Source organism: Pagrus pagrus (assembly GCF_965226575.1).
Source record: "Pagrus pagrus genome assembly, chromosome: 9".
NCBI lineage: Eukaryota > Metazoa > Chordata > Actinopteri > Spariformes > Sparidae > Pagrus > Pagrus pagrus.
The window spans coordinates 7,898,037-7,924,618 of NC_140193.1; the positions used below are offsets into that span (position 1 = coordinate 7,898,037).

Here is a 26,582-nt window from a genome sequence, read left to right on the forward strand (position 1 = left end):
GAAAGTGCCATAAGATCACAGTGGAAATGTAAATGTTATCCAACCAATTAAAGAACCCCTCCGAGATAGATCCTGGACTGATGTCTTGACAAGCTTTTAACTGGCTATAAAGGCTACGTATGGAAAGAGGTGGGCAGAAAGAAAGAAGGAGGGACTGTGTGTGTGTGAGCAAGATTGGCCAGCTTACTGAGATATACACATCTGAACTGACCAAACAACTGAAACTGGCTCATTTTATATGCTAACCCCCTCTACATATGTATGCTCCCAATGCATGTGTTGAACAGGTTGTGTATGTGTGTGTACTGTAAACCATTACGAGATGGAAAGAGAGCTTTAACCCAGTGCTATGTTTGACCTTCAGGATGTGTTCCAACTCAAATGTTACACGTTAGGCCTTCACTCCCCTGAGGTAAACTCCTTGATTAAGATTCAGTCCTTCCAGTTGGTCCTCTTATTTGCCCCCCTGTGGCTGAATAATTGATCTTGGTTGAGCTGGTTGATCTCTACTGGCTTTTGTTACGTTGAGCTCAGACACATCGTCAGACTTTGCTATGGCAACGCATGGACGCATGAAGATGCAGCAGTAGCCCCTCCAAATTATGCTACGTTTGAGTTTTTTTAACCGTCATTTTTTCGGCTTTGTTGCTGAAAGAAGTGCGTATGGCAGAAATACTGTCATCATGGTTGGAGAAGAAAGCTGGTAGTTTTGATTAAGATCAGCTGACTTTCATACATTCACCCTGACACAGATTCAAAAGATGCACCACCTGTTTATGTATATTTGTATATTGATAACTGTATATATGTTCTGTAATTTATGTAGCATGAAGGCGTTTACAAACTTTCATTTCATTATGCAACCCTGTGTTGTATAACACTGACTAAGTATTGATGAAATGTGTCTTTATGACAACAATATCTTGACAACCGCTGCTGGGTGATTGACACTGCCCATATGTGGTTTAATATCCGTTTGGTTTTTGACATCGGGTCAGCAGTGCCTTTCCCAAAATTGAACGATTTTAACTCAAAGCGCTTGAAGCAGCTGCACAAAAAAGGAAAAAAGACGCTGTGCCATTTTTAATCTGTGTGTGTCTGAACACTGTGTAACACCAATAATACCGACTACTGTGGCAAACTTATTGTCGAGACGGATTTTTTTGTATTAAAACTGGACTTGGACATGGTTTGTATTTCATCTCCTCACTGGTACTTTTGGCAACACAGCCCCTTCTATTTTAAAATGCTAAATTACCTCAGCATTTATACAGAAAAAAAATATAATGTTGTGTGGATGCACTTTCTTACCTGTCCTCACTGCAAGAAACGTGTGCACTCTAAAGTGCAGTATTTTTGGATGTGTGGGAACATGAAATTAAAGTGAACTGAAGTAATCTTTCACTATGGGTCATATTAGTCAAAGTCTCATCAAGACAATCTTGATTATGCATTTTTAAACCATGTCGTATAATGATAATTAAAGCCCCTCTTTCTTTCCTCAGGCAACTGTACATTGATGTTTATCATGAAACACATTTTGTTGTGTATTCATTATTGAAAACCTTCTGTCTTTCTTTCTCTATCTGCTTCCAGATGAAGGTTACTACCAAAGTGGAAGGTTTCAATTTGAAATAGATGTCCCAGAAGCCTATAACATGGTGGTGAGTGGTCCATTTATCTCATGTTGTTTGGTCTAAAAACTCCATTTGTGTGTCTGCTTATGTGTGTGTGCCTGCCCGCATATTTGTGTTGTCAGTATTAGTCGGATTCTATTCCTTTAAATGACCAACTGTTGTCACCAACTAAAAACGTGTGCATGATGGCACCAGTATCAAATTTCTTCCAATCAAAATTCATATATGGACATCAAGGTACTGTGCTTCTGGCTACAGTTTTCTTTCTCCTCCCGAGTGAAAGGTCTGCAGAATACTGCATTATTTTTATCACCTGACCCTCATGAGCTGGAGTCACCTTGCTCACCCCATCCTCATCCTGTTTGTCAGTTCTTCCATTCATTCCTTCTACACTGACTTTATCTCACCACGCCAGGGTGTTTGTGTATGTGTGAATCTGTGTATTTCTTTGTTTCTCTGCACACACATGTATGTCTTGCATCTTCTTCTTTTGTTTGAGTCTTTTACGACGCACACCCACACGCAGCTATCTGTGGCAATTTTATGACGTTTGCCACAGAATGCCAGTGTTCCTGTGACGTAAATTGAAGAAAAGCATTGTGACGAGACAGGAAGTCAAAGTTACAGAGGATTTTCTCACCAGTAAATGTCCTCTGATGAAGTCGTATTAAATCTATAATGGGGTTACATTGCACAAATGTAGTTGAAGCAAGCCAAGGGAATGATACTCTTCGTTAACTCTGCTTGTAATTACAGAAAGTACTTATTACAGCTGGGGGGTTTCGAGAAACACATTCCCCAAGGCCTGTTAGTCTGCACATGAAATCAGTTAATGAAAGCTGTCTACAGTCTGGTTTGAAATCTCACCTGCAGCTTAAATAACAACTGTCCAATTTCTGACTTGTTGATTTTAGGTTAGGTCTGTAGTCTAAATGGCTTTCTAACCATCATCAGGTTAACACAAATAAATGTTTTAAGCCTCGCCCACATGTACACAGGTGTTTTTGGAAAAGAGTTTAAAAAATATATATATACATCCTTGTCCAGATGAACATTTTAGCACTGTTTCAGAAATAATCTTTGTTCATACAACACACCTAAAAATGCATATTTCATGACCATTCACGTACACTGGTCATGCACATGGCGATGTAAACAGGAAGCAGATTGTTTAGGTACAGAAAATACTGAATGAGGCGGGGAAACGTGACCGTCCTCACAGATTCTTCAGAATCTTGTCAGCACGACATTGTAAGCTGCTGTTTTTGTCTCTCTTTTCCATCATTGCACTATCAATGTCCATTTGTGTCTTTCTGAATTTAATGTTAAACAATATAACGTCCATTCAGTCACCTTACAAACTCAAATACTCCACGATCATTATCATAACACATACTCCAAGTTCACATTTGCCAATAATGCTGATACAGATAAACATGTGTGTCTTCATCATTGTTTCCAAAGATCTTGGTCTCTACCTGTCTACATACATGTATTTATACATATATGTGTGTGTGTCTCTCTCTCTCTCTCTATATATATATATATATATATATGTATATATATATATATATATATATATATATATATATATATATATATATATATATATATAATTTCTTCCTCTTTGCTTTTCTCACTTCCACAGCTTCCATGTAATTACTGTAACGCTATTGTAAATAATTGCATTATTATAGTCATTTTAACAACAGCCTGTGGCTTTCCCTGGTGAAGAAAAATAACAGCCAACTCTCTCTTTCAAAACATCCTTATTGCACCATAAAAAGACACTCACTGTTTTAAAAAATTGTTAAGGAGAGGAGCCAGACAAAGCTAAGTGTCTTCTCAAATTCATAAAAAAGTACATTTCATTTGATTCTTGATATAAAGACAATCTGGGACGTGGTTCTGAAACTGAGTTAATGAAGAAGCCCTGCTGGGGGATGTTTGCCTCTACAAATCCAAACACTAACCAACGTAATTAAGTTGAAAAACCCAGAACACAGTGAGACTTGGAGTCTATACTGACACAGAAGGCACAGAAGCACCAATGTTGTCCAACAACAGTGAATTAACCATCTGTCCAGACCCTGGCCTGAGTTTTGAGGGCTTATCTGTTTGACTGCTCACGGCTAAAGACTCTCATGAAAACAGGCAAAAAACATTTTAACTACAGCACCTCAGAGGAAAATGCTGTCGTTTTTAATTTGGCTTTTACACCCTGTTGCATTTTTTGGCCATTTTATTTTTTATTTTTGTGTGTGTGTGTGTGTGTGTGTGTGTGTGTGTGTGTGTGTGTGTGTGTGTGTGTGTCATTACTGAACAGAAATACGTTTGAATAAAAGTGCTTTCAATTGCATGAAGTAATGAAAAAATATTAGTGAATTGGTTTGGAGAGCATTTTACAAATGATCTAGGAGGAGAAGAAAAGCTTGCATCCGTCTGATGATTGTGGATCCTTTTGCTGCTTTTAAAAAAGGCTGTGTTAACCTTCAAAGAAAATTGGTCCCTAACTGGTTTTATATTGACGTAGTTTACAAACCAAAGCTTTTAAATGGTGATTATACCATGTGAGAGTGGAAGCAAAATGTCTTTATTCATCAGACCTTGATAATAGATCTCTGACTAGTAAATACTGGTTATTAAAGTGTTGTTGCAGATTGAATTATGATGATAAATGCTGTTCTCTCCATGTTGATCTCCAGCCTCCTAAAGTGAGATGTCTGACCAGAATATGGCATCCTAACATCACGGAGAATGGAGAGATCTGTTTGAGGTAACACTGCCTCTCTCATCACTTGTTCCCACTTATTGCAACTTCTTCCTCTCTCTCTCTTCCTCATTTTACATTGTTTTTCTTCCTGTCAAAATAAATGAATGGAAATAGCCAATTAATCTTAGTATTCCCTTCTTGGAGGATCTGTTCACACTCACCTGGAATTTAATCGGCTAACTGTTGATTGTAGCCAGTCACGTTCTCGAAAATGTTCCAGTTTTGTTAAAGATTTTACAAACCGTGGTCTTGGAGCTAACACCTTTGGCCTTGCTGGAGGGGCATCACACTAAGGAGTTTACAGTACACACTCAGAAACAATGTACAGTGACAAGCTGCCACAATGTGTCTTCACTAACACATAAGTATTTTGAATGTTTCTGTATTTCTTGTCTTAATGCAGCTTATTGCGGGAACACTCTATCGATGGTACAGGCTGGGCCCCCACTAGAACATTAAAGGTAAATAAACTGCATCTATTAAAGTGAATGTGCCTTTACAAAATATGTTAAGATGATGTTTCAAGGGCGTTTTACTGGGTTTTTTATCTATTCCATCTGTGTCCTCTAAAGTCCCGGGGTCATTACAGAAAAAAAACATTCCTGACTGCTTAAAACTGTCTTTTCATTACAGACGAATGATAAATAAACTAAAGAAATCATAACTAAAACTGCAAACTTGATGCATTAATCGGCATTCGTCCTGTTATGTCTGTATCTGTGTTGAGACTTCCTGTATCCATGACAACAGCTGTCTCTCTTCACCTGTCACCAGCTAGCTAGCGTGCTATGATGTGTAATAACAGAGAGACGATCAATTTTAGCGTAAAGTAGTAGGAAGCTAATTTAGAGCTCAGGGGTTGAATCAGCAAGCTAAAATTGATGTTAGCCTCTCCAACAGTTCCAGTTACAGTTCAGTTTTTCTGTGTCCATGTTATTTCTCAACTTCAACATTTTCAGTGTCATTTTTGGCTGTAATCAATTTAGAGTTGTGACTCTGCCGTCCTGAGGATTCACGGACGCTTCTGTAATAGCTAAATTCTTACCCTGAGATAAGATGCGATTCTTTCCTCTCTGCAGTTCTGAATCATGTTTCTGTAATGACAAAAATCCTAAATGTCATCCCAAACTGAGACAAGACAGGATTTCAGATGTATAAAGTCTCTGTAATGAGGCCACGTAAGATGAGGGATTGATTCTAACATTCTGTAGCAAATATTGGGGAAAATAAACAAATATCACTAAAGCAACACAATAGTACAATAAGTCACAGCCAAACTAGAGTGAGAAAGTATGTCTCATTTTGTGCGCCAGTGTCTGGGTCAATTTAAGGACACATGGATTAATGTGGTTTGTGCTATCTTGCAACAATTGCACGTCAGGTCATGTTAAGCTTTTAGTTGGACTTAAGTGGTCCAGAGGAAAGATTCATTATATCGGTGTGTTATTTGTATCACCATGGGCCTCGTGTTTTTCTCGGTTAGTTCAAGCCCCAGCACTCTTATTTACTCCAGAGGGAATTCGTGTTAGGCTTTTCTTATCATACATTGACAGTTGAGGGAGCATATTAATCTTATAGTTTCTTTTATTTGTTGGGTTCATGTCAGAGAGCTAATGATGGAATCTAGCTGTTTTATATAAAGTGCTAATAATAAGAGGTTGTGAGTCTATGACGTTGCAGCCTTGTAGAGAAAGTTTATTTAGTCAGATTTATTGGTCAAATAGTTCAACAAATAAAAAGAAAATACCAGGAAGTCTTTGAATAAATCCTGTAATCCCGTAAAAAATGTCTACATTGTGCTGACATCTTAAAGTAGCTGTTGATATATAGATGGTGTAAACCCTGGTCTTTTGTATGGCGGGTAATTGAGAACACAGTAGACGTGATTTCGACACTCCTGCTTGACACAAGAGCTTTTCTATTTTCAGCCACCTTTCACTTTCTTAAACTAACAAAACGGGGGTTCACTAAACACTGCTGAGGGCTGAAGGTAAACTTCACAGTGAAAGGCTTCTCAGCTGCACATAAAAGAGTGCTTTGACTCCTTACGCTTTACCCTTCACTCACTTGAGCACTTTTTGCAAGCTGTTTAGAAACAGTCACAGAAGTTTAAAGCAAGGACACCCTCCGCTATCCCTTCTCAAGATTTGAATGAAATTGTGTCTGACAGTGACTCGGCGTGGAACTTAATGTAGCTGTACCGTGAAGCTCTGCCTTCCATGTTTAATTTTGATTTAAGCAGCCTGATACAGTCAGATGTGTATCCATGCTAGGATGCATTATAATCATGGAAATATGTAAATGTTTGCATATTGGGAGCAGTTGCCTTTAGAAGTGGAGCTCAGGGTTTTTTGAATGGCCTACCTCAAGTAAAGCGGGTCATCCGAAAAATCCTCTTGAGCTTCCTGCCAGGACTGCTCTCGAAGTCATTGTCAGGATTTGTGTTATTCCTGATGGTTCTCTTCCACTTTGGACTCTTCTTTCTCTGCTCTCAGGAGAAGCCAGATCCTTCCCTCTCTTGTACAAAATGAAAAACATATTCCGCATAATTGAAAATTGTCGAGCTTAACAAGTGCCATGTTACCACGGCAGGTCTCCATGTCACCGAACATATTATGTTACGCTCTGCATGATGTCGTCTTTGCCAAGAAAACGGCTCAGAAACAAACTGCTTGGCGTATCTTTTTCTTTCTATATGCAGTAAGATCAGACTCCAATGTGATTGTAGTCCATCTGTGGTCAGATGAGAGCTTGATTATATGCACATCACATAGTGTGAAAAGAGGCTTATGCACTATCTCCACGCCACAGAAGTTAAATAAAGACAACGCTTCAATCACACTTAGCTCTTCATCAGGTCAAACTGTTTGAGACATAGAAAACCCACAACCTTATCTATACATTGTGCACACAAGTAGGCTGACCAGCTCTAAGATGGCAGGTGTGGTTAATCATCCAAACTGCCCTGAATAAAAACCATCCAAAACATCTTGATAAACATCAAAATACATAGAAAGAAATACGTATGTATTATGATTAGTATTCATAAATGTATTTTTCCTGCAAAGGGCTGGTTGTGGTGTGACAGCTCATTTATATTATGATGTGCTTGAATAAAAAATTTTATTAGTATATATCAAAGGTTCGTGTGGCCTGCCTTATATCCAGTCAGTATCATCTGTCCTTCATCAAAAAGCTGCTGATGAGGACATCAGCTGATCAGATCAACTTTTATACCAGGCATTCAGGCAATCAGACAAAAAGAGGCTCAGGATTGGTTGGTATGACTCAAGAAAAGCATAAAATGAACAAGGTAAAATGGAACATTTTGTGGCTATTCATTCCTGGAAGAATGATTTGCTTATGCGAAACAACCACTTATTTTGCATCACAGCCAAAAGACACTTTGTGTGGTTGACTGTGAAAGGAACTATTGTGATAAAAATGTCGAAATGGCTGCCATAAAAGCAACGCATACAGTATGCAGTTAAGAATCTATTGACTTGAAAATCACACATCTTGGTATTGGTTTCAATTATGGATAAACTTCCAAAGATATGTGCACTATGTTCTGCAGAGACTAATAGCAACATGCAGGAGACAGAATGAGAAGTCACGTCTCGCATTGCATTCCTACTACCGTACTCTGTGTGTGTTTGTCTTTTTCCTTTCTTTCCTGCCATTCATACACCCCGTGCAGCCAGTGTGGAGTCGGATCGTGACAGGCATATAGATGCCATTTCATCAGCTGTTCACTGTCTGTAACCAAGCTTTGCTGTTATAATCAGTTTTTGTTGTGAGATCTGGAGTTGGTGCACAGCCTTATATATATTTTTTGCCTTCTCCTGATTGCATTCCTGGGTACTGTGCACATACATGGTCTCATATAATCATTTTTCTTTCTTCACATACTGCTGCCCTTTTCTGGTATTTGCTCTTTATTTTTTGCTCTGATCCACCGGTGGAGCTTCTTCAGCAGTCATCAGAATGTAATTGCATTTCCTTTGCTTTAAAATGAAACTTGAAATTAGCAATTCATAATATTTTTTAACCATATCTTGACCTTACACACACGCAAACACCTTGTCTTTTTAATTATATTCCAGTCTGAGTTGTGTATTGTTGTTGTTTTGAATACCTCTTGGCCTTGATTCTAAGCTGCAAGGAAAGCAGCTTTGCAAACAACAAGAGTGCTTATCTTTGTTTGTGTTTTTTTTTTTCATTGCAGAAATAATAACCATTGAGCACATAGTCATGCTTAGGAAAAACAGACTACCTGGCTTTGTAGCTTTCATGTAATTGGCATGAATGCATTTGTGAAGCAGTGTGACTCAACACTGAATCGTCCCATTGTAAAGGCCAATACACACTGGAGCTTCAGAGCATATTGACAATAATACCCACTTCAGATTAATAAACGTCTCAGTCGACCACTCAAAGTGATTTGAAATCGGTTCTGTATTTGACTTACAATGCGTAATTGTTACTGCCAGCTGTGACAGCACAAAATTATGGGTAAAGTTTAACCTCATTTGTTGCTAATTTCCTGGTGCAACGAAGCATTTCTGCACTTTGTTGTTTTGGCAGGAAGCCTTCATCTAGGTGTGAATTTGTTAATATTTAATGGCTATCTGTCTGGAAATCGGATTAGTGGTGGCTACCCAATGACTGTGAAAGGAAGCAATGGCTTGGAATGATCAGACAGGCTTTACATTATTTTCTAATGGATGTTTAGATTTCTCGTCACAGATGAGTTTGTGTGACTGTCAAGCTTCTTCGTGATCATCCGTTTCTGGCCCTGGCCCACGTCTGGCAGTTGATGGATGTTCCTGGGCCCGGTTGAAATGCCAACTATCTTTTCTTTTTCTTTTTCTTTTTTTACTTAAATGCAGGTGAGGATCTGGTCATGTGTGTGAGAGCGAATGGGTTTGGGTTCATGTGTGTCACAGTGCGTGCAGGAAAATATGTGAGAAAGAAGTGAGTGCAAAAGCTGTGAGTCAGAAAGGATTGTGTTAGTTTTTGAGTGGGTGATGATGTCCCTCTTCACTGGTCACCACTCTTCTCCACTTGAGCCCACGCATACACACACACACACACACACACTTTTTCATTGTCTTTGCAATAATGGCTTGTATGCTAAATTCGTCACAATGTACATTTGAGAAGTATCACATGGTGGGTTTTATAACAAAGTGTCTCAGCTGGAGTCAAGCCAAGGATGATGCAGTTATGAGGCATGGGTCTTGCTTTCAGACAGCAAGCGGTCAGCACTCTCGCTGCCTGTATTGTTTTCGGCGTAGACATGACGGCAACTGTGCTGCTGATGTTGTCGACAGGAGATAGAGGGAGGGCGCCTGCCGTTCACATGAGCGTGCTGGGCTATTTGTTTCTGCATTTGGAGTTTATGATGGTTAAACTTTTCAACTTGCTGCTGCAGCTCGCTGTGTGACCATGGCAACCACAGAAACTACAGAGAGGGAAACAATACAGGAGCGGCAGCATCATCACACAATCTTTGCCACCATGTGTTAACTAATTACAGAAAGTTAGTTTACTGAGGTATTTTGCAAGTTAAACAAACACAGGTGAGGTAAACAGAGCAGGCATTTAGTTAGGGTAGAGGGCGTTGCCGACTAGGCATCTCTCTGCCTGGGTTAGTTTTCGCTGGCACTCCTCCCTCTCTTACAGGTGACATTGCACAGCTTGCGGTGGCGTGTGGTCAGATGATATTGCGGTTTTCGCCAACAACAGTTGTCGCCCCAAGCTTAGCTGTGCACAGATTCAATCAAATCAAATCAAATACATTCTTTGTATGTAGCCCAAAATCACATGCAATCACAATTGCATTGCCTCTGACCCTTGAATTAAGTGAGGAAAATCTTGCCTTATTGAAGAAAAAACAACCTTTTAACAGGAGAACAAAGAGGGAAGAAAACCTCAGGAGGAGCCACAAAGGAGGGATCCTTCTCCCAGGACGGAGAGACATGCAGTAGATGTCGCATGTACAGAGCAGAACAACAAAATCACAGTTTACACATTTCTTGCACAGAATATCTGATACAAGTAACTTATGTGCAATATATAAAATAAAATGAACTAGTTCACGTTCACTTTATCTGTTCTGTCATGAGCTCTGATCTCTTTGTTACTAATAGGACATTGGTAATATTATGACTTTATAATTACTCATATGGCATCAAAATATCTGTGGAAAGCTGCTTGTTACAGTTGTCGTGTAGGATAATGTGATGCTGTCCGGTGCGACTGTATCCCTTTGAGCAGCTTTGTAATCCAGCCTCGCAAAGTCTGATTATCCGGTCTGGGATAATAAAGAAGGTTTCTGATGCTGGGTAGCATATAATCTTGCCATTTTGCCAACCATTCCCTGTTTTCTAAGCTACAAGTTGCTTTCTTGGCTGCTACAGTCAGAGGTAGCGTGGAGCGGTGACTGCTGATTCAAGCAGTACTAAATACGTACTAAACCTATTAGTGTATATAATGGCACATGGGAGATGGAGTTGAAGAAAACACAATAAATTGGCCTCTGTCATTTCTTCAGCCTGGAGTTCTGTCTAAGGTTATTCTCATTTGCTATTATCGCATGGCTAGCAAAGCAGCCAGTTGCTAGCTGCTTGTTTATCTCAACATTCAAGGCTCAAGGCTTCATTTAATTATGTAAATGAACTAAACACATGTGTGTGGAATGAATGAAAGATAATTGAATGGAAGCCCTGAAAGCTTTAACTCAATCAGTGGACCAGCTACCAGTTGTTTGCAATAGCTCCCTTTGAAAAAACCTCCTTTGCAGTCAGTCTTTCTAATGTTTTACACTGTTATATTCTGTCACCACGCCTCTGCTGCTCTTAGTAGGATTTCACATTGCTATTCCTGTAAGGAGTAATGAAAGTCTTAAGCTACAGTGGTCTACTATTATAATGCAACCTTTCTATTTCTATACACAAAAGCCTTGAGCCTATAGGTACCGCCAGACTTATTACAGAGCCATACCTTGCTCGTTACAGTGGTTTCTTTAAAGGGTGGCATGACTAATGCAGTGAGGAGACATGGGGTTTTGATGATTTTCAACTTGCATCTTTTTGTTGTACTGCTGTCGTGCGTCTTCTTTCAAGAGAAGTTTTGAAGAATTCTTCATTCCTTGTGTTATTGCAAAAAGAAATATATACTATCTTAGACACAGTGTATACACTTAATTAAATAATTAAGTGTATGTATATTGGATGTATAGAATTATAGCACTTTGACAATGGTGATTGCAGTTGTACTCATTTTATATGGTATCCAGGAGAATTTAAATTGTTATAGTCACTTAATGGTTTCGTTTTATGTCTTTAAAACTGCTGTTGATGGTTATAAAGGAAACATTGTTCACTGGTCTTCATGTGGTCTGATAAAATTCCTGTAACGTGAGTGAGGAGAGTTGAACTGTATATCAATGGATTATTCTTCCGATTATCAGCCTTTGAATTTTCTCCAATTCCAAATGTTGGGACACTGTTTGTCATAAATAAGACAGGATGTGATCATGTGCTAATACTTTTTTAAAATACACTGAAAACAGTACAAAGACGATATATTTAGTTTTTTACCTCATCACATTTACAACATCAACAACACTGACTTTTGTAAACGTTTGCTTATCTTGAATTTGCTGCCAGCAACGCAAGAAACACCTGTTTGAAACATTTCACACAGGTTCAGTAGTAACAGGTGATTGTATCTTGTCCAACACTTGTCTAGACCGAGATCTTTTAAAAGAAAAAGAAAACCCATTTACAAAAATACCCATGTACGTGTGGACGACGCCGTTCACAAGCAAAGATGGGGCAAAGTTCACCACTCTGAAGCACAAGATTGTATTAAGGAGATTGAAGCAACACTACGTAAAAGCAACTGTTTGTTTGCAAATGATTTCATTGTGTTTTCATTCACTTTACTGTTTACACTGTAAAACCTTTTTTTTTAACAGTGTAAACAGATTTCTGCATGATGTGAATGTTGTGTCATTGCACAATGACGAGTAGTTTATGTTTTAATTTACATTTAAAAGTTTATTTAATTTGATCATTAATACTCTTTCATTTGTTTTGTTTTTCCAGGACGTGGTCTGGGGATTGAACTCCTTGTTTACTGTAAGTTCTAATTGTTTTTGCTTTATTAACATGGATATGTTGTTAGAAACAAAGACGACTTCAGTGAAGTGGACTTTTTACTGTATGTACCAATGACATTAGTCCAACTCAGATCAGATTAACCAAGCTAATTGCGATTGCTATATCTGTGTACAGCTGTAATAAAAGCATAATTTTTGGACTTAGGGGAAATAATCTTTCTCATAATGAGGAACATTTAGAGATGAAAGGGAGAAATAAAAGCAAGAAAATCTGATTACACTTTATGCTTGTGGAAATGCATCCCCAGCGGCAGCTTTTCCAAGCATACTGAGAGATAGGCAGCGATTTATTATGCATCCTTCAGAAAATGACACAAAGTGATAACTAATCAGATTTCGGGTTATATTGAGGTCAAGTGTTGACGTGTTCCATCATTCAGAAGAACATTAAAATAGGCTAAAAGGGATTTCATTCAGTAAATATGAATACAAACATATTGGATGCCAAAGCAAGCAGCAAGTACGTAGCTGAAAGTTAACAGATTATTTAGTTGACTTCAAAACTTTGCTAATTGCAAGCTATCATAAATCCATCATCGATTACATCCACACTTCCCCCGGGGTCAGCACTGTGTCTATGATGATAATGGTGATGGTAATCTGCATTGATGTGTGGTCATGCCCTAAATCTTACCTCTTAATCAGGAAACAACCTCTCGGGGCTTTCTCCTTTTTATCTCTCTAATAACACTCCGCTTCTTGCCTCAGTTGTTGTGCCCGGCATCTCTAAGGCAACAGCATAATTAGGCTGTTTTGTTCGTCGCAGTTGCAGAATCCAGGATGACACTGCAGACAGCAAATAGTGCTGAAGTGGGCAATATCTCCCTGAGCCTGGGACTCCAAATTATTGGGAAACAAGATTCGCCCCACAGATAGGAGCATTGAACTTTTCAAAGTTCTCTAATAAGATGACCAAACATTTGAGAACTTTACTCTCTGAACCTTTTTTTAACGTCACATTCTTCTCTCTCTTTGCCTCTGATCCAGGACCTGTTGAACTTCGATGACCCGTTGAACATCGATGCAGCAGAACATCATTTGAGAGACAAGGTGAGGCTTCCCTGCTTTGAGGAGTTCAAGACCATCGGTGACACTTTCAGAGCGATTTTAACTTGATCTTCAATTCTATTTTATCGTCAGAGCCGACTGTAGTCGTTGACAGGCAGATGATTCACCTGCGCTGCCTCCTCACACTGTCTCAGATGTGATTATAGTCTCCATAATCATATTCAAACCCTAGCTTCTGTTGATAGCCTGCATGGAAAATGTATTTGGATGATGTGATGTACAGCTGTCACACAAACTACATTTTCTTCTGCAGCTTTCCATGTGCGCATTACTTGCTTTTGTAGGTTGAGTCATGTGATATAAGAGTGCTTTAATCTGGCAGAGTGGGCTGAAGACAAAGCGAACAGCAGCCTTTCTGAGCAGAGAATGGCTGTGACGTTATAGTCAAGAGCTGTATGCATGGAACAGGTGCATATGGAGTTTTTTTTTTCTTTTTAAGTACTTGTTCATGCCCGACTGTTTAACTCTCTGCCTCTGCAGTAGACAGCAGGCTCGACAATTTGTAAGTCAAATCAGCACCTGAAACCAGAACTTCCCACGAGCCTCACTACTCTCCTCTTGGTGATGTGTACGTCGTGTGTGTCTGTTTCCTGAACTGTAACTTTATTTATACTTTATCTAAGATTTCCTTGACGGCCTTACCTCCAAGCGGGCGTAGGCGCTGTTGAATGCCAGCCGCCCTCTTAGCAAAACAAATATCCAAGATGCTCCTAAAAGATAGACAGCATGGCTAATTGATTTGGATTTATTGCCCCATTTTCCCTCTCTCATTCATTTCTATCTTGTGCATCAACTCTCTTCCATTTAGTTCTTTATCAGTGCACCAGGCAGTGTCCAAATGTGAGGAGAAACCGATGTTCTCATTTTTGTGCTTAGAGTAATTGCTTTCCTGAATCGCCAACTGAACCAATATAACTCTGCAGGGAGCCCGCGGTCCAGGGAAATAGTTGTTAGTTGAGCCTGAGTTGAGGGGAGCTGAAAGCATTTTAAAGTACAATATTTGACCTTTGGCACTTTGCAGATAACCTTTCTCATGCTGCATTGCGGCATGCCCGGCAGTGCACGATAATGGCTGCCATGTGGCCCCATTAGATGTGAAAAAGTGTCTCTGTGTTTTTTTTGAGAGGGAGATGGAAGTGTGAGTGTGTATGAAATGATTGCTGGTTTGTGGCCGGGGTTGTGATTGTTTAGATGAGTCAATAGTCTCAGGTGTAGGAGGAGAGTGTCAACTGGGAGCCTTTCATGAAGTAAATACAACAAAGTACTCATTTATGGTGTCAGAAACCCAGATTCATGTGTAAGTGAGCCAAAGCAATAAGGAATAGCGTGCATTGGACAAATGACTGAACACACAAACACAAAAACAACAGTATTTTCACGCTTATACAAGTTTATTAACTGACTTTGTTAGTCTTTTTAACTTTTCAGCCTGTTTATCACCCCACTATAAAAGGTATTGATATTTATCATCAAGATCAATGCATTTTTCCCTGAGAGATTAACAAAAATGCTCTATCTCGCAATGTTAAAGCAAGTGAGAAAAAATTCTTCTATTCTGGGCCGAGACACACCCTCCATCCAACTTTTTTGTACATCCGCTCAGTAGTTTTTGTGTAATCCTGCTGACAAACCAACCAACAAACAGACAAGGGTGAAAAAAATGTATAGTGTTTTTTGAGAGTTGATACAGTATCACACATCATAATATCTTGATACGCATGTGTATCAATATTTAATAAGCAAAGTCGGTTTTATTTATACAGTATAGCACCAATTCACAACAAAAGTTATCTCATGACACTTTTCAGTTGGAGCAGGTCCATCATACTCTTTAATTAGTTTACAGAGACACAACATTCGCCCTTGGCACTTGGCAACCGCGGTGTGAAAAAAAGTTGCGTCAATGAATTAGGAAGTGATTTTGGACACAGCACAGTCCTTGTGCAAGCGCAGGGTCCCATGGTCTTTATTGACCCAGGGACACATGCAAGTCACTTCTCAGGTTCGTGGTTTATATGTTTTAAAACAAGGCACACTGCTCTCCCTTTGTTTCCACCTCTGTTCAAGCAGAGGTGCTGTCATCACGTTTTGCTGTGGTTAGCCAACCATAAAATCAGCTGTCAGTTACCTAACAAATGTGGCGGACATCCTTTTCTAAATCAAATAACTGCTTATAATAGAAGTTAAAGGGGGAAAGGAAAACAGTGACTATCAGAACTATTTTCTACATCTTTCCATTATCTTTGTCTATAACAGACTTCACAGACGAGAGCCCTGCCTCTCTTTCTTCTGTTTAGACATACAACAAAACTGGTCCACTGATACGTGGTGTGGAGCTAAATGTTTGTTAGATTGTTTTTACATAAACACGTCATTCTTTAACCAGAAGACATAATTAAATCTATGTCATTTATTATGGTCCAAATATGGAAAATTCTCCAAAGAGTATTTGTCTCCAGACCTGCTGGGAGGATTCACGAGGCCCCTTTTTTTACAGTTGATGAAAAGGTCCCATTAAATGCCATCAGCGTTTCTGTAATATCATGTAATTTACTGTGTGTGGTGGAACATTAGACAGAAAAGGTTTCAGTCACGAAGAGGAAGGCAATCTGATTTAGTGGGATGGACAGGCAGCAGGGTTGTTTCTAAGTTTTGAATGACTTCATTCGTTGTACTTTTTAGTTATCAGCATCAGCTTTCAGCTTGAAGTTGATTTCTAGGAGTCAGTGCCCATTTAATTTCTTAAAGCATCCAAAGGAAAATGGAAAGTAGCGTCCTTCCAAAACTGTACCATACTCCCAGAAACAAATGTGTTATTCCCTAAAAACACTGACCACTTCACCAAAGATCTAATCAACCCTACTTTATTTTTTAGGTTACTAAACTGAATAACTGTGTAAATGAAGGCGGACGTGTTGAATGGAAATGTATTCTCTAGAAGTTGTGCTGCTGCCTCGCTGTGCTGTTGTGGCTCTCTGGAGTCAAAACAAGTGAAAAAACCCAGAGTCATTCAACCATGACCTCCTCCCACTGAGTCACAGCCTGCTGTAATCCACTTCGGCGGTGAGTAGGTGGAGCTGTGGGGGTGTGCGTGTGTCAGCACATACTTATGCTTGTGTACGTGGATATATATGTGTGCGTGAGTGTTTTTGTGTGTTGGGGCTTTTGAAGTGGAACTCCTGTGGCTGCTCTCTGAATACATTTGCTGGTTTAAGTGGCTGAAAGGAAGCATCCTCATGGGCAATTTAGTCTGTGTGAGTGTATATGTGTGTGTCTGTTGTTAGTTTGTGAGTGTTGTTTCGTACAGTTGTTGGGTGTGAGTTGGTTTGTGTATTGTGTGTACATATATACACCTGTATGGGCTTTAGACTAACTTGTCTCACACTCCCAGTGCGTCCCAAACAACGATTTTAACCATCTCAAAGTTAATGTAAGCTCTCCCAAAATCAAAATGTTGTTTCTTTACCTTGTTATTATCATGTAGTTGTTAGTTTAAATTGGTAGCATTCAAAGTACTTATACCTCCAAACTGTACTCAGCTGAAGTAGTTGAGTACGATTATTTACTGTTAACTCTTCATGTTAATTTGAACAGAAATGTGTGTTGTGTTAAGCTGTTCGCTCTATTAGCCGTGTCGTCTATAGCTATTAGCTCCGTAGCTCTGTCTCGGCTACCCACCATCTACAAACTGCTAACAGTTTACCAGCCCTCCTGCTGATTAAAACACAGATTTGTTGTTCACGATGTTGCATTATGAGGGAAAAAATACAATGTGTCCCCTTGTTGATAGATTTTTTAGATACAAATTTTTTTCATAGGTCGCACTCTGAGTAGCCAGACAGTTCTAGAAACAGTATGAACAGTATGAGACGACATGCCTCGTTGTAGTCGGTGCTTGAGAAAGTCTGTAGCTCTGGCGTTAGCTGTGTTTACATACAGTATGTTCAATTACTTGTGCCATAATAAATTCTGAAATACTAAAAAATTAAAGGTAAAGGCTAAAAATGTTCAAAATATAGAGTACACTTAAACGGATATATAGTTTTTGGTGTGTCTTCTTTTAGGTGGCTTGAATATGTGTTGCTGTCAGTCTCCTTTAGCAGTACAATGCTCTGCTTCACATCAAAAGACCCAAACTATCGCTTTAAGACAGTCTGATGTCCAGGGATTGTTTCAAAGCTCCATCTTTGTCTGTGCGACTCCCTCTGTACTTTTAGTTTGAATCATTGTGAAGACTGGTGACGAATGCTTATCTTTGAAATGCTCACACCGAGACCGCCTGAAATCTGAGTGCATCGACTCTTACTCTTTAACACACCAGCCAGCAGCATGAACACTTGTGCCATTATTTAAATGTCAAAAGTCTAATAAAATGCAAAAAACGCCAAAAGTGCCCAAAGGCAGCACGGTTCAGAAGTCTGCATGTCAACAAAATGAAATATTGATGCCAGTGTATCTGGGACATATTGCTGGAGATGTTCATGGTTTATTGTAATGTGATATCGACGACGACTAAAGCAGACAAAGTGACAAACAAGGTCCTCGAGGGTTTGTGACTGGTTAAGCTCCGGAGATCGTGCGTCCCTTCACCCTCCTCTGCATACAAAGTTCTCAACATCTACATCGATTGTTACTCGTCAATGTGAGAGACGACCTGTCTCCCTCTGTCTCTCTAGGATGCTCGCTCTTTGCCTTCCTCAGGTATTTTCGAGTGGCTTATAGCCTCTTCAATCAATAGTCAATCATGTCGGGCTCACACACACACACACAGAGACACACACTTGCACACCATTTTGCTGCATCCTGATCTGGCATCTGTCCCCGTTATTATCTTTTTTGTTCTGAGCAGTGAAAGCTGTGGCTCCGTAGGGTCCCATGAATGTAACGGAGCAACAAGAAGAGACATGAAGGTTGCTCCTGGGCCACATTAGACCCTGATTAAAATAGTTATAGGTGTTCAGTGATTATCAGTATAGTCTCATTTTCTTGTATTTCACTTTTAACTGTTCTTTATACTGAAGTAATATGATCCCACGTATTATTTGTTCGAGTTTGAGCAGAAGTTTATGTATCCACATGCTCATTATGGCCTACTAGCACATCCAGCTCTGTAGGTAGAGTGTTATAAGTAACGAGACAGTGATGATGATGATGCAGTAACAATGTCTGTCATGAATATTTCAGTCCTTCAGTATTTCTGCGTCTTGGTCTCATCACAATAATGTCAAAACTGTCAAATAGAAGGACAGTAAGAGTAAAAGAAAGTAAATGATCATGAATGCCACATCTAGTTAAGTCAGCATATAAATAATACAGTCAAATGTTGCTCCAGTCGCCTTATTATTTTGTGTTCCTGTTCTGTCAGTTCAGTGACGAGGTTCTGTTGTGGCAGCGAGGCGGTGAATGACGACAATAACAGGCAAACAGAGCCGTCTGGTAACGGATTCAAAGATGAGAATTGTTGGGAAATTCTTTTTTTTATTGCTTAACTTAAAGTTGTGTGTTTTGACTGGCTGTCTCCCAGTAAACCTGCTAATTGAACGGAGAGGGAAGAAAGGAAGAAAATAAGCTCAGCAGCTCTTCAAACAAATTGATTTAATAGAAAAGGCTGGGGCCGTGGTTTTGCTTATGCAAATTTTGACAGAGAGCAATGCAAAAGTTGGAAGGAAGGAAAGAGGCAAATTTTTACTCTTTGTCGCAACAACTTCCTTCCAGTCTTTTAAGTCTCAGACAGACCTCTTCTTCAAGGCCCTGGCAAGTATCAACACTTCTGAAGTGTGCTTGAGAGGGACTCGTGCCTGTGATTGCATCTCATCTGATGGCAGCGCACTCTCTCTTATATTGTTGTCGCTTATATGACTGTTGAAAGATAAATTGAATACTGTCACACCAGTAACACCTGTTTTTGTCACTGTGCTTATCTCTGGTTAGGTTTTGCCATAAAACCAATTGGCCAGGGTTAGGAATGTTTTAGACTTCCTGGTTCTGTTGCCTCAAACATGACAAAACTTTTCCCACAAACTCTCAGAAAACCTCTCTCAGAAAACACCCAAGACTGTTGAGTGCTCTCATGGCCTCCACACCTCTGCGTCCCTCGTCATCGCTCTCTTCTCTATTCCATCTCTTCCTTTCCCTGTTCACACCCCTCCTCCCCTCTTCATCGCTCCCTTCGCAGTCTGTTTACCTAATAAATCCTGAGGCTTTCCGTTACTTAGTCTCAACTTTTTAGCTGATTTTAAAGTAAGCGTCTGTACCCACAGGGTTTCATTTGCATCCCGTTTCCCACTGATGGCGGTACATATTTCGACTGCCTGTATGGATTGCTGCGGGACAGGATAGTTAATTGCCTTCCATGGGCTATAGCCTAACAAAGTTTTAATCGACTGCAGAGTTTACTAACAAAGTAATTTGCAGTCTCGGCTAGTTTTCTGCTGTAAGAGAGAAATGGGGACAAAGTGAGAAAAAAGTTGAAGGTAAATTTATGTAAATTTGTGTGAGATGGCGGAAAAAGGGTTGGTTTACTTGTCCTCCAAATTCATGTGTGATGCCTTAATTGGGTAGAATTTTTCAAAGACGTTTTGTTTTTGTCCTTCATCCATCAAGAAGAGCCTTCAAATCTGTGTTGGACATCTTAACTGGAGCTTGTTTAAACAAAACTTTGTGTGTTTGTGTTTCAGGGTGTTTGCTCGACCCTTCAGGTCCATGTGATGAGGTCTAATTGGGGCAAGCTTAAACAACCACAGTGGGGAGAGTCTTAAAAAATGTGAAGTTTAACTTCACTCCCTCTGCACCCTGCAAAACATTCTTATCCCTCATTTTCTCCACTAAATGTCAGATTGTGGCACATTCTGTGTATGTTTGTCTACTGTGACGACTCGTCCCACAAACATTTACAGAGGCTTGCACGAGGCATCTGAATAAACAAGTGACGCCAGAAAGACAGGCAGGTGGATGAGTGACAGATGGACCGATATCCCATATTTTAGAAGTGGATGCCATTTAATGCAACAAAACTTGACACAGACAGGTGGACAAAATGTGTTATTCCACTGAGGCAGATGATGTTTCTGCTTAATTGCTTCAACCTGTTTTCCAAATTAGATGTGGGGGAAAAAGTGCCTACAGGCATAAAAGCAGTTTCTGGTATAGAGCATATACCATATATATGGATGAGAACCAGCACAGTGATCTCTGTTGTGAATATTCACTCAGGTTAGTCTTGAGACGTCTCCAATGCAGCGATCAAATAAGAAATCCTCAGCCTATTCATGCTTTTACTGTAAGTCAGAATCAGCACTAACAAAATTTAAAAGTATTAGAAGTGTGTCATGGTTTTTTGTGTTTGTGTGTGTAATTTTAGATATTTTAGCTGTGCGGTTCAAGGGACAGCAATGTTAGTTATGTTGGTTTGTCTGTTTGTCCACCACTTTGGTCCAGACAGAAATATCTCAACAACTATTGGGCACGGAAGATTATTCTTAGTGACTTTGGGGATCGTCTGACCTTTGCTGTAGCGCAGAGCTGCCCAAATGTTTTCCCTCGGAAGCTTTTAATGGTGGACCAAAATCAAACACCTGTTTTGTTGTGTTGTTACAAAATGGCACCGAGATCCCAAGCTCCGTTAAATGACTTCCTGAGTCACTCTGCACGCAACGCTGAGATTATGAAATGATTAAGAATCCTATACATTTTAAGTATTTTAAAATATGTGAAAAACAATAAATAAATAATGGTCATATTGACAACTGAAGTTATGTGAAAGGAGAGTTTGTCAGTTCTGCGAGCAAACTAATATCCAGGACCGACTCTAGAAAGTTACGGGTTTTGTGACCGTTCAATAGGACGACATCATTATACGTAAATAATTATGTATTTTCACAGTCTGATATTTCATTAGTTTTATGACAAACTGCGACTTTCTTGACCTTTTTAAATCAACAAACATCATACGTGTAATTCATGTCACAATTCAGACTGGATCAAAAAATGATTCATCTCTCTCCATTCATTGTCATACAAAGTTTTTCTGAAATAAAGTCCCATGGAGCAAACTGGAAGAGGCGTGACTTCGACTCTCTATGTTAGCATGTTGCCACTAGCATGGCTTTAGGCTCTTAGTCTTGTTTTTAGATAGAGCTGTAAAGACGTTCTCCCTCAGGGCGACTCTGACAGGCTCATGGGTTTTTTTATTCCTGGTTCAACAGAAATAGAAAATACTAATGTGTTATTATAGTGTAATCCATTTTAACTTCGGCCCTCGTTGCTCGGGGGGGTTCTTGGGGAGTATTTGAATTTGACCTCTCTACCTTGCACATTGCTTACAGCTTGGATTACACGCCTCACTTCTGAGCTCGAAGTGTAAAAAGATTATTGAATTATTTGAACCAGTGACCTTTCAAACTGCATCAAATCAGATTACAGAAGCTTAAACATGAAGGAGCGTCTCTGAGCTTCCAGTGGGAGGATATAAGTCTGAGTCTAAGCAGCACATAGCCATTTTTGGAATAAGTTGTCTCTTTATTTTCAGCCTGGCTTTTTGCACATACTGCCAAGGCACCTAAATATACTACCCACGCAGTCCATGCACCCAAAACCCACCATGTTGAGCCGGCCACTGCACTCGAGCCATTAAAACAGGACTGAGAGGGAGAGAAAGATCCCTCAGCGGTAACAGGACCGATCCATCCTCCCCCAGGGGACAGATACTCAAACTGCTGTCATCACTGCTGAAGTTTTTGTTGCTGGCAGCTTTTCAGCATTCCTGTCTGTCATCTGTTTCCACACACACCATGTTTTCTCTCACGTTCTCTGTCTGCTGCTCATACACAGAAGCACCGGCGATGCGTGAGTAACTGACTGCTGGAGCTGTGGCGCAAATCAAGTGCGCTGATGTCCATGTGGGACATGTGTATGTGAGACTTCCTGTTAGAAAGCAGGACTCAGGGAGCATGACTGCATTTAATGGCTCTGACCCATGGCTGATGGATTGGTGACAGGGGTAACGAGTAAGGAGCAGGACAAGAGAGAGGAGCGGGTGAGGGTTGGTGGGCTGAGGAAGCAGAATAATGATATCCCTCTTGAGTATCCACACAAATAAACTGGTTATATGCATGCATGGGTGAAATGCTGCCGAATTGGCAAGCTGGTGTGACCAAGTCCTCCATGTCTGTCTGTTAAAGCATGCATGCAGCTTGTACGCTGTATTATGCCAATTAACTTGTAGTAACCGACCAGGTATCGTCACGCGTTGCCTCTACTGCCACATCAGCTCCACGTGTATTTCCTTTTCAAAATAAAAGCCCAAAGATGCCATAACAGCTGTTTGATATTCGATACGGTGAAAAATATCACATGTGATGGCAAATATCACAATATTCGATAATATCTAATATCTGCCCAAGCCTCACCTGGACTAGGGTTGCAACTAACTATTATTTTCGTTGTCAGTTAATCTTGGTTGCTATTTCTTAGAGAGCAAAGTGACGTCTTCAACATTTAAAACTTTCTTTTTTCTCGTATCTTTTTGAACAATTGTTTGAAATATGCTGTTGAGAGCCAAAGTTCCCCCTCAGACTCGTAAGCTGTATGAATTACTTAGCAATCTTTGCATGGAAGTTATAGCTAATACAATTCTTGACTTGACTATTGCTACTTCTGAAGTAATTTATCAGTCACTATGTCAACTGCATCATCGATAATCCCAGTGAAGAATGTCCACTTGTGCGACCAATTACAACAGTTTCTATGATTTACAATGTGTCCGGCTGCAGTGCGTTTTTGCTAAGCCGTGCATTTTTCTGGTAAAGACAGAATGAAGAAAATCTTTACAGAGAGGAAAGCTGCTGCAGCTTAGATTAATAGCAGTCTACAGCGATTGATCAAATTCTATATTGTCTGTGTGCTGTAATACATTCTGCCTGATGTATTTAACAATAGTTAGACTGAAATACGGAGAGGAAACAAGCAAACCAAGTTAAATCAACAGAGTGCCTCCAAGAGGAAATACACAATGATGGACAGGAACAACGAGGAAGGAGAGTAGAGGTCGCGCAGAGCTCGATATCACCAGGAGGGATGGGTCAAGAGAGCGACAGAGGGGAGGTTACAGGATGGAGGGATGGATGGTGGATGATGGATGATGGATTGTGGATGGCGGGTGGGGGTGGGAGGAAGACGAGCACAACCAGGAGGGGTATGATGAAGAGGAGAGTAGAAGATGGAAAGGGAGGGAGAGGGCACACATGACCAGAAGGGATTTGAGCAAGAAAAGTCAACTCGAATAACAGACCTCATGATAAGAAGTGATGTGGATCCACTCTTCCACTCTCTCAGAAAATGATTACTGGTTACAGTAATTTGAGTAGCTGTTATTAGTTACTTCCTCCCTGGTTTGGAGGCAAATATTGGACTTTTTTGGTTACTGTGTTTTAGTAACTTTAGCTGCTAGATACTTTGCAGATTGAGTGCTGCATCAGAGACTAAGAAAAGTATTATTTAAAGTTTTTAATTTAATTTATTTTATTGTCAATCAGACACAAACACTAATTCCAATAATCAGCAGACTTAAGTATGATGATACAGACTTTAAAAATGCTGAGTGTTGAGTACAAGAACCCGGAAAAAATGTAATTTCATTTTAGTAGTTGTGCTCAAATACTTCCACCCCTGTTAGTTTTAATCAAATGTTCAGTCTTTCAGAACATAATATTTAGTAACATAATGATTATAACAAAAATATAATAAAGCGTCTTGATAAAGGTTCCCAGTCATCCAGGTCATGGTAGATCTAGGTGCTGTATCGTAGGCAACTGGACTTGTTTCAGTTTCTAGAAGACGTTTCACCTGTTGAATTTAATAAAGCGTTTAACTACTTCTATGCTGCGTCTGCTGATGCTGCTACTGTATAGCCTTCCTGTCTTGGCCCGAACAATTTTTTTTATGAAGTCAGTGTCAGTTTGTGATGTTTCCGGTCAGAATGACGCTCCTCTGTAAAAGTTGTAAAACTTTCTAAGAAGGTGGATTTTGAGTCTCATTCTCATTAAATGTGTGTTAATGTTGTCTATATTTATTGTCTTGCTCACACGGTGGATGATAAAAGTTTCTCTTAACTTCTCTCTCTCTGTAAGTGTTTTATTTCCATCTCATGCTCTCTCTTTACTCTTCCCTGTCTCTAATCCAGGAGGATTTTCGGAATAAGGTTCAAGATTACATCAAGCACTACGCCAGATGATAGAAGCATCGGCTACCTACGTCAGCCTGCACCAACCAACCAAACTGCTCTACCTTGCCTCTGCTTATCTTGGCCAACTCCACCCCTCCCTACGTGTGTGAATCAACAGCTGACTCTATGACTCTTACCACTCCCCTCCTCCTGACGACGACGCCGCCCGCTCACGACCTGCTGTTCACCGGGTTGCAATAAACTCCATGTTGCAGGAACAAAATAAAAAAAAAAAAGGAGAAAAAATCCAATGCGTTTGAGGAAGGGCTTTGCATACAAAAGAAAAATATGCTTTAATCATCCTAATCGATTGAGTGTTGCAACGACCACGATGTCTGTTCATTGTGGCGAGATCACTGAATGACGCTGCCTCGCTGAGCCTGTCGGAGACGAGCCATGGCAACGACGCGGCGAGGGGATAATAAGATGACTCACCGGCGCGAAAAAACAAAAGAAAAATAAATCAATGAAGCCACATTCAGCTGTTTGGAAATATGACGAATCTAGAGAAAGAATAAATGTTACTATCAGTTCTCTGTTCCAGTGCCTGCCATGTTCACGTCGCTAAAGAGAAAATGCATGTGAGTTCATAAACATACACACACACACACACACACACACACACACACACACTGTAGTAAAAGGTGAACACAAACACACGCAGCCCCACTAGACAGCATGTGAATGACCACATTGTCCCGTTCTGTTGTCATTCTCCTTGCATGTACACAAACATACACAAAACTCACATACAGACATGGTGTGTGTTTTCAGCTCCAGTGGGATAAAGTAGGACAACTTAAAAAAAAACCACAGCCAAATGTATTGTACTGTTCTCATCTCTGTGGCCCTGCTCTTCCTCCTCTCACTGTCCATCTTTGTCCTCCTGCCATCTGTCTCTCCGTTTCACACACACACAAACACATGCACCTTTTCCCATTGAGGATGGAGAGGTTCATTCATACTGACAGTGCAATCAGAAAGTGCTGCGTTCGCTCTGTTCAGCACAATTGGTTTAAAATGAAGCAGTGACGACAAGTTTTAAGGACTGATTTCTATTTAATTTTACATCCGGTAGAAAGAGCGAAGGAATTTTTGTTCCTTTTGTAAAAGAGCTGCAAAGTGATTGAACTTAAAGAGGCTATAGTTGATATCTTTATTGTAAAACAAAGTATCAAATGACTGTGAAAAACAAAGTGACAATGTGAAAAAGTGGGTAAAAGGGGTTGTTTGTAATGTTGAACTTGAAGAGAATAATCACTTTAATCTGCAGCTTCCTTCAGCTTTTACAAAGCGAGTGAGTCAACCGTCAACGCTCTCATAGGGTCATTTTCAGTGAAGAAGCTGCAAAACACCTGCTGTAAAATGCCCGCTCAGCACCAAACAGCTGACAGGCACAGTTAGTGATTAGCTGGTAAACATAGCGGATAGTTCAGCAGCTCGAGCGCCAGATAAGCGGCCATTTCCGAGTTGGTGGAGACCAAAAACAGAGCTAAAAGGGAGAGTTAAAAATTCCTCGTTCGGGGTCATTATCCGAAATATGGGATTATTTACGAGTCCTACACTGTTAACCCAACTTGGAAGTGAACACCTTTAGAAACCCTCAAAGATGGAAGTCAGCACTTTAACTTCACAGTCATTGTTTCATTTTATAATCACTGCTGCAGTACTTTAGTTCTCTCTTTCTCTCTT

General features: G+C 40.0%; 1 protein-coding gene across 2 annotated transcripts in view; it reads left to right on the forward strand.

The window, feature by feature from the left end:
* ube2f (ubiquitin-conjugating enzyme E2F (putative)) overlaps positions 1–25,428 on the forward strand; it is a 43,277-nt gene extending 17,849 nt beyond the window's left edge. For both annotated transcript variants that reach the window (XM_084361779.1, XM_084361780.1), the window contains 6 exons: positions 1,597–1,664; positions 4,343–4,413; positions 4,814–4,871; positions 12,528–12,560; positions 13,589–13,651; positions 24,849–25,428. In XM_084361779.1, the coding sequence (XP_084217905.1) occupies positions 1,597–1,664; positions 4,343–4,413; positions 4,814–4,871; positions 12,528–12,560; positions 13,589–13,651; positions 24,849–24,899 (344 nt within the window). In that variant the 3' untranslated portion in view covers positions 24,900–25,428. The remainder of the gene's footprint in view (positions 1–1,596; positions 1,665–4,342; positions 4,414–4,813; positions 4,872–12,527; positions 12,561–13,588; positions 13,652–24,848) is intronic.
* The last annotated feature ends 1,154 nt before the right edge of the window (positions 25,429–26,582 follow it).